The sequence below is a fragment of the Apis dorsata genome, unplaced genomic scaffold (assembly GCF_000469605.1).
Source record: "Apis dorsata unplaced genomic scaffold, Apis dorsata 1.3 scaffold_198, whole genome shotgun sequence".
Taxonomy (NCBI): Eukaryota; Metazoa; Arthropoda; class Insecta; order Hymenoptera; family Apidae; genus Apis; species Apis dorsata.
Window position 1 is genome coordinate 262,559 of NW_006263482.1, and position 8,771 is coordinate 271,329.

The 8,771-nt window shown below is 36.1% G+C and overlaps 1 protein-coding gene across 1 annotated transcript in view; it reads left to right on the forward strand.

Annotated features, from left to right (window-relative positions):
* The window catches only part of LOC102677752 (protein sickie-like), a gene marked incomplete at its 3' end in the record, with an annotated part of 100,040 nt that overhangs the window by 32,377 nt on the left and 58,892 nt on the right, over positions 1-8,771 (forward strand). The window contains exons 3-4 of the mRNA XM_006614840.2: positions 4,140-4,257; positions 4,629-4,681. Coding sequence (XP_006614903.1) covers positions 4,140-4,257; positions 4,629-4,681 — 171 coding nt within the window. The remainder of the gene's footprint in view (positions 1-4,139; positions 4,258-4,628; positions 4,682-8,771) is intronic.

Below are 8,771 nucleotides of genomic sequence, written 5' to 3' on the forward strand. Positions count from 1 at the left end.
AATGCGGAAAGGGAATAAGTTGGTATAAGTTGGCTCGCCAAGTTGCTTTCGCAGCTCTTAAAAGCAACGCTGCGCGACTCCGCGTGTTATTATGACAAGTTTCCGTCCACGGATCCTTCGAAATTTCTCGATTCTCCGCGGAGAAAAAGGATCGAGACTGGCTTTTTACCTCCGTGACTTTTCGAAGTATATTCGAAGGGACGTGTAGTTTCAAGAGTGGAAGTATATTCGTTCGGGACTTTTCAAATCGTTTGTCCGCCAAATTTTTATCGCGAGATAAAAATTCGCGCGAGAATCATTCGCAGAGAAACTCGCTCTTTTCGCTTTCGTGAAGAAAGAAGAATGTGAGATGAAATGTGTATGTATATATGTATGTATGTATACACAAATACACAGGAACGGGAGGAGGGAGAACTTTGAACTCGAATATCGTTCACGTTGTTACACGTCGCTTGTTGCACGTCTGATACTGTTTCTTCCAAGTACATCGAGTCGAAAGAAACGTGACGACACGCCTCGCGGGAGCACGTGCATCGTGGATAACAAGATCGTTCCATTAATAGATAGAGGAACACGGACCGGATCGATCGTGATCAAACGCTGGTACGCGTATCGACCGACGCCTAATTTCTTCCGATCGTCAACCGGCGGCCATTGTCGAAGTGATACCTGGTATACCGGTCGTGTTGCACGTCGAGAAGTGTTTTTTTTTTTTTTTACCCCGATGCAAATTAATCGTTAACCGATCGTATGCCAAGCGATAATATATCGTCGATGCCTCGACGAGTGTTCGTGGCTGAATCGAAAGCGATAATTAGCGACTCCATCGTGAATATTCCGTCCCTGTATAGCGCGTGAATTAATGCGATTTGGATGACGCTAACCGGTATCGACGTGATGGCGTGTATCAGAGCACCGAGATCTGTGTGCGGATCGAGCGACGACATCAAGGCTGACTCGACGCGCAACGTCGTACAGGTAAACGTCATAATGTGGCCAAACACGGTTTTTTATATATTATGTTTTACCAACGATACAGTTTTTTCTTTCGTTTCTTTCTCGTATACCGTTAGCTCGAAAACTCGAAAGACACGTGCGTTGCTTCGCGTCACTCCAATGAGAAAAATTTAATAGTTGAAGTTACCTAGATAATTTATCGTTCGAGGTTATACGAAAAGAAGATCGACTATAATCGATTATAATAACATAAATATAAATAGAAATTCTATATTCTAGATTTTTAACTGTTTAATGCTCAATTCTGATTATAGATAATTATTGTTATAGATAATTGTATTAAATATCTCCAGCATCGATGGACAAAATTTAATAGTTGAAGTTTTTTTCGATAAGTTATACGAAAAGAGAATCGATTATAATTGATTATAATAATAGAATATTTTAAATTTTTAATTGTTTAATATCCAACTCTGGTTATAGATAATTATTGTATATTATTATAAATATAATTCATTAAATATCTCCAACATCGATGGGCAAAATTAAATAGTTACTTTACGATTATTTTTAAAAAATAATTATTAATAATCGCGAATAATTGTAACGGTTGAGATTATACGAAAAGAGAATCGATTATAATCGATTATAATAATAGAATATTCTAGATTTTTAACTGTTTAATACCCAATTCTGGTTATAGATAATTATGTATTATCTATTATTATTATTATATATATTATTATATATATATATTATTATATATATTATTATAAATATATTATTATAAATATATATATTATTATAAATATAATTCATTATATTAAATCAATAATGTATCTCCAACTCGATGGCCAAAATTTAATAGTTACTTCGGTCAAGGTTATATGAAATGAAAATCGATTATAATCGATTATAATAGATAATAATAATAGAATATTTTAAATTTTTAACTGTTTAATGCTCAACTCTGGTTATAGATAATTATTGTATATTATTATAGATAATTCATTGTATTAAATATTTCCAACATCGATGGGCAAAATTTAATAGTTACTTCGATAATTTATTTTTAAAAAATGTATTAATAATCGCGAATAATTGTAACGGTCAAAGTTATACGAAAAGAAAATCGATTATAATCGATTATAATAGATAATAATAATAGAATATTTTAAATTTTTAACTGTTTAATGCTCAACTCTTATAGATAATTATTATATATTATTATAGATAATTCATTGTATTAAATATTTCCAACATCGATGGGCAAAATTTAATAATTACTACTTAATTTATTTTTAAAAAACGTATTAATAATCGCGAATTGTAACGGTTGAGGTTATACGAAAAGAGAATCGATTATAATCGATTATAATAATAGAATATTTTAGATTTTTAATTTAATATCCAACTCTGGTTATAGATAATTATTATATATTATTATAAATATAATTCATTATATTAAATATCTCCAGCATCGATGGGCAAAATTTAATAATTGAAGTTTTTTCGATAAGTTATACGAAAAGAGAATCGATTATAATCGATTATAATAATAGAATATTCTAGATTTTTAACTATTTAATATCCAACTCTGGTTATAGATAATTATTGTTATATAATTTTTGTTATAATATTATATATATATATAATACAATATAATTGTTATAATATTATTATAAATATAATTCATTGTATTAAATATCTCCAACATCGATGGGCAAAATTTAATAGTTACTTCGATAATTTATTCTCAAAAAACGTATTAATAATCCGTATATAAATAAATAATAAAAAAATAAATAAAAAAAAAATAAATAAACGTATGAATAATTGTAATGAAAAACGAATCGATTATAATATATAATATATATATATATAATCGATTGTAATATATATAAAGTTATACGAATATTCGAATATTTTTTAATTAATTATTTTTTCAACGGTTTAATCTATCGCTCGAAGAATTATAGACAGATAGCCGTTTCCATTCGACCAAGTGGTTACCAAGTGGTCTGGTAAAGTTGTTCACCGAGGGGCGCGTATAATAATAATGAAAATTAGAATCTGCGTGGTGACCCGAAATTATGAAGGAAGTTGATCCTGCTTCTCTCTTTGCCACGCTCAAAAATAGTAGCTCGTGTCTCGACTGGCTCGTCGTCGACACGGCTGAGAAACGCGTACGTGTGCGAGAGACGCGTACACGTGCAAACGTACGTGCAATAGGATTGGTCACTGGTAGACGAGTCCGGGGATGTATGTAAATACACAACGCGTGCCTCCATAGAATACGAATGCGTGCACCAACTCATAGGTGCAAACAGAAGAACACGATTCGTTTTGCTTGTGTGCGCGCGTGAACACGAAGAAGCCACGAAGAGGGAAAGAGGACGCGCGCACGCGTATGGGTGATTCGGTGACTAATTCCTTTCCACCGTGAACCTTCATCTTCTCTCGATCCGTCTGCCTCTATTCTTCCTTTCCTCTTTCGAGCGCCGCGAAAAATATCGGCCCTCGTCCCAAAAAACGATAAACTCTGCCCTTCTTTCCACGAAAGAAAACGTCTTCTTCCGGTTCGAGGTGATTAGAAACACTTCCCAGTCGAAGGAGAGAATTTTAATTCATTCGTGTGCCTTTTCGTCGTATAGATAATGAAAAAGGTGGATATAATTGTAAAAATGTAAAAATATCGGCTGACTATATCTGTTGCTTCGATTATTCTCTTAACGATTGTTCCTTCGATTCCACGAAACGAAGGAACGGGTGGGAAAAAAAAAAATGAATCGTCGTTAAATACGTGGAAGTTGATTTAATCGTATTTGATAGAGACAACGCACCTGCGTCGGGTGAAACGACGAGTTAGTCGTCGTAATGCATCGTACATAGTGGAGACAGAACGATAAAAGTATGCGCATAGGGGCCATATAGGCCTCGCGTGCAATAGAGTTAATAAACGTAAGTGTGCCTACATGGTTGCAATAGGCAACGAATAACAGTTACTATAGTTCGGCTGACGAGCGAACGCGTGATTAAAATGCGAATGAAAATATATCGTGCTCTTTTTTCTTTTTTTTTTTGCGGATAAATTTTCTCTAAAGAAAATCTATGATCATTTCCATGTCCGTCCAACATCTGATCGATTATTATTATTTTATTTTATTTTTTTTTACTTGCAGATCTATACCGATTGGGCGAATTATTATTTGGAGAGAGGCGGTTGCAAGAGAAGAGTGACAGATCTGCAAACGGATCTTTGCGACGGTGTTCTTCTTGCCGACCTGGTCGAGGCAGTCAGTGAGTAAATCGTAATTGTTAACGTTATAAATCGCGGATGTTATCCTGTTCGAGACAAGGAGAGCGAAAAATTGTATATCTCTTATTTTCACGCCGTATCGTTCGTGCCGGTGTGTGTTTCAAAGTGAATGAAATGGATGCCGATAATAAAGCGGCAAAGTAACAGTACTCAATGGTCGAATCGTTTATGGTATTGGACAGTTACCCATAACACATAAATCGTCGGTAAAGTCGTTAGTTCGGGAGGGTAACGTGGTCACGTGCCAAACGCGTACGTCACGAGCGATGTACCTCGATAAATTCGAAACGATTTGTTGTCCGTTAGCCCGTTAGGCATCTTTGTATTAATTGTCCTATATTTTTCGTTGCAGCCAATCAGAAGGTGATCGACGTGAATAGGAAACCGAAGAACTCGCAACAAATGGTAAGCTTTAAGCATATCATAAAAATCATCGTTTATTAACATCGCGTATAACCTAAAAAATTGCTTTAACGTCTTTCAAGATTTAGAATCGATACGCGAAAGAGGAGGATAGAAAAAGTTTCAGTTCAAGACTACGTTCCTGCAACATGGTACGAGTTGTCATTTAAAAATAGAAGGTCTATAACCGCGTTTGGGGTACATAGATAAAATCTGAAACTAAACGTCTCATCCACTCATCCACAGCTGCACGCTAGATAATTACTCTTTCTCCCTCTGCGATTACGAAGTTGCAGGAAATACTTACTTACAAAAATAAATCGAGGTGAGCAAAATCTGAGAAAAAAGAGTTTTATGGTCTCAGATATATTTCTTCCTTTAGTTAGCGAAATAAAATAGATCGTACCAATTAACGTGAAAATCTTATTGGAAGAATCTTCGTTCTTCGTATTCGATTCTAATCTCGCAGGCTAGACGATAATAAAAGAAGCAAAGGAGTGGAGAGACGGAGAGTATTTTATGGATTTTAACTGCATCTCTCGATGAGAACGAGCTGCGTCACATCCGGATAGATCGTCAAAATCGAATTACACTTTGCCTCTTCGTGTTCTCCATTTGCATAATCTCGAAAGAATGCGTCACGGATCGAAGATAATATTTTCAAAACGAAGAGTAACTATACTACTTGTAACTATCTTGATCGATTATTTTTACGTTCGTGTCAATTCCGAATTACGATTTTTTAAACAACAGAGAAAAGAATAGGAGAAAAAATTTTTAAGGATGAAAAGTTAAAAGATTAAATTTTACTTCAATATCTGACGGTATTAAAAACTTCACAGAGTAGTTCGTAAAGTTATTCAATGCCGAGCGCATTATTCAACTCCTCGATGACCTAGTAAAGTTGCGAAAAACTTCTTCTAGAACGTTCTTAGAGCAAAGCCCTTTCGAATATATAATCTCTTCGAAAGTTTTTCAACGTTCGCCAAGACACGACGTTCGTCTCCAGCCTAAGTATCCTCGAAAATAGCCATCTTTCGCGAAATTGTGAAACTTAAATTATTAATCGAGAGAACAGAGCCTGAGGATCGGGGGTCTATTAGAAAATATTACCATGCTTTCAAACAAAATACACGATCCGTTATTAGATCCAGATTAGCTTTCCAATTTTGTTGAGAGTGGAAAGAAGAAGGGCTCCGGTCTATAATTAAAGCAACGCTGTTGCGTCCGTGCTGTACGTGTACACGCGCGAAAACGTGGTCAAATGTAACGCGTGTAACGTTCGAAATATATATGTACTCTATATACACGTACACATACACATACACGCGGCAAACCGCGAAACCGAGTCACGTGTTTTCCTTCCAAGGTTATAGTTGAAGCACGCTGCTAACAACGCGTCACTTTTCAATCCGTAGCTGCTCGTGCGACACGTTCGACCCGTGTAAACAAAAAGGAAACGCGTGTTTTTTTCTCGAGAAACGGGGAAACGCTTCGATCGTTTCGAACAAAAGAGAGATATAACAAGAGAGCGCGTGTTTGTGCAAAAATAACAAATACGATTCTATCCTCGATCTTTCGATAGTACGTTTAAGAATCGAAAATTATCGATTGATTTTTTCCACGGTAAAAGAAAAAGAATCTTTTATCTAAGGAAGATAAATATAAGGAAGGAAAGTTTTGGGAAAATGAAAAGAGATTGGTGTTTACAAGGAGAAGGATGGATTTATTTATTTTTTTTTTTTTTTTGTTGTTTCTCATCGTTATTATATAGAGCGATTTGTTTTTTTTTTAAAACAGTCATCGACGAAACTGGAATCCCGAGTGACCAGCGTCGCATCGAGATCTATTTCTATTTCACGGAGAGTCCACTCCCGTGGAACAGTGACTCATTCCTTGTATACGTTATTAGTCAACCGGCCGTCTTTCAACGATTTCGCTAATAAATTATAAACACGAGCATTATTCCAAAGCACAATGATCGGATCACTGTACGCGATTCTCTCGCGAGAAAACTAACTCAAACACTCGATAAAGGTATTCCATTTTATAACCAGTACATAACAATTATATTTATCGTTTAATCTTAATCGTTTCTTTGTCCTAAAGAAAATACACGTTCGTATATAAAGTGTAAATGATTTCAAAAAATGTTCTTGTTTGAAAAATTATTTATTTGGGATGTTTTGGAAAGTGGTGGAGAGATGGCGGGCAAATCGATGGCTCGTAAGCGCTACGAAAATGGTCGCTACAGGTGTCCCAGATATAGATGCAGTATTATATACAGGTTAGAAAAGAGGGATTGAGAGAACAGCAGGGAAACATGGGTGTGGTGTTTTCTGGTTAGAAATCAAAAATATAAATTATCTTTTATCCTCTTTCTTGCCACAATAAAATTAAATTCAACTCGTCTCGATCATCGAATTTTCTTCGAAATTTATTCATTTTTTTGCGACGATCGTTAATCGAAGTTTCGTTCGTCGCATTCGCATTCTAAAAAAAAGAAATATTAATCTTTACAAGAGACGACAAATTAAAAACGAAACATGGATCGGGTTGAAAATTAAAATGAAAGGTAACTAACTGGCAATTATTTTTCTTTTTTCGGTTTGGTACGGTTTACTCGGCGGATCGTAACTTTTATTACCTCGAACAATATTCACGGTTAATTACTACACGGTTAGTGGTCGCGTGAAAGAGTGTGGGTATCGACGATACACGCGGCCAATCATTAACGTGGAAGGAACGTGGGAATAAGAAAAATGCGCGGAAGAAGTAGGCAATGCACCCACACAACGTGTAATTTCCGAACGATCCTTCGTCGCCATCTTCCTCCGGCTATAATTCTATCTCCCCGTTCTTTCCTTAATTAATGTCCACCGAGACGAGATTCCTTTGTACACGTGCTCGTCTCGCTCGTTGATCACGCGAATCTTTCTTTCTAATTTTTATTTTTATATAATTTAAATTATCCAATTTCGAAAAATTTTTAAAATATTACGTAATTAATTTTTTTAATCTATCTATATATGCTCATATAACTCATATATATTTTTTTTTTTTTTTTTACCTTTAAACTTTGAACTGCCATTAAAAAAGTTGAAATAACGAATTTTCACGTAAATGAAGTAACGAAGAGAGAGTGGTTCTCGAGTTTTAGTTTTTCCATCGGTTCGTGTAAAAGATGCACGTGGGGAGGGAGGAGGGCGTGCAGAAAACCTCTCTCGCGAATTTCCATCCAATTTACTCGGTTATCGCGTATCCTAGAAGTTATTCGTTGCAGGAGATCACATCAGGAGAGGGTGGTTCTCGGTATTTCCCTTTGAAAATACAATCGAATTAAGGAAATCTTTCTCGAAGGGGACCGAAATCTCTCTTACCTTTCCAAATCGGTTATATATTATACTCTCCGCGAATAAAACCATTCGAACGAATCGATATAGGATTATATCTTACGAAAAAGGATCGTGTGTTTTTAGAGTTTCCAAAGAGAAAGAAATTGCAAGTAGCGAGATGGAAAGAGGAGAAATTTCGGTGGTTATTCTCGTAGGAAATGTGGTCGAATCATGATACGAACTGACCCCACGTTACGAGGATCGGCGGCCACGTGGATACCTGCTTTTAAGGCTGGTGTACGCAACCAGCTACTACTCCACTCCCACTACCTGCTTATTTCTACTTCCCACCCTGTCCACTTTTATCCGCCGTCTCTTTCTTCCCCTGCACCCTGCTAACACACTCTTCTCCATCTCCCAACCCGACCAATTGCGGTGTAGCTTACCTCTACCTCGTGTCTGCGTTCTCTGTCTCTTGTCGGTTAGTGTCTCACGAGTGATCCGGTAGCGTGGATGCTGTGCCGATCGCGCTCCACACATTTTGCTACGCCGCGGCCGAAAAGCCACGCGATATCGATTCTCGATCGGGAAAGAAGACGATCACTTTTTATTTTTTCTTTTTTTTTTTTCGTTTCACAATCGCGTTACGACGCGGAGACGAAAAGTGAAAGTGTTCGAAAGCACGTGGTGTGTTGGAGAATTTAAAGTGTTTTTTTTTTTTTTTTAAAATGTTGTTTTCTTGTTCGAGCGTAAAAGCG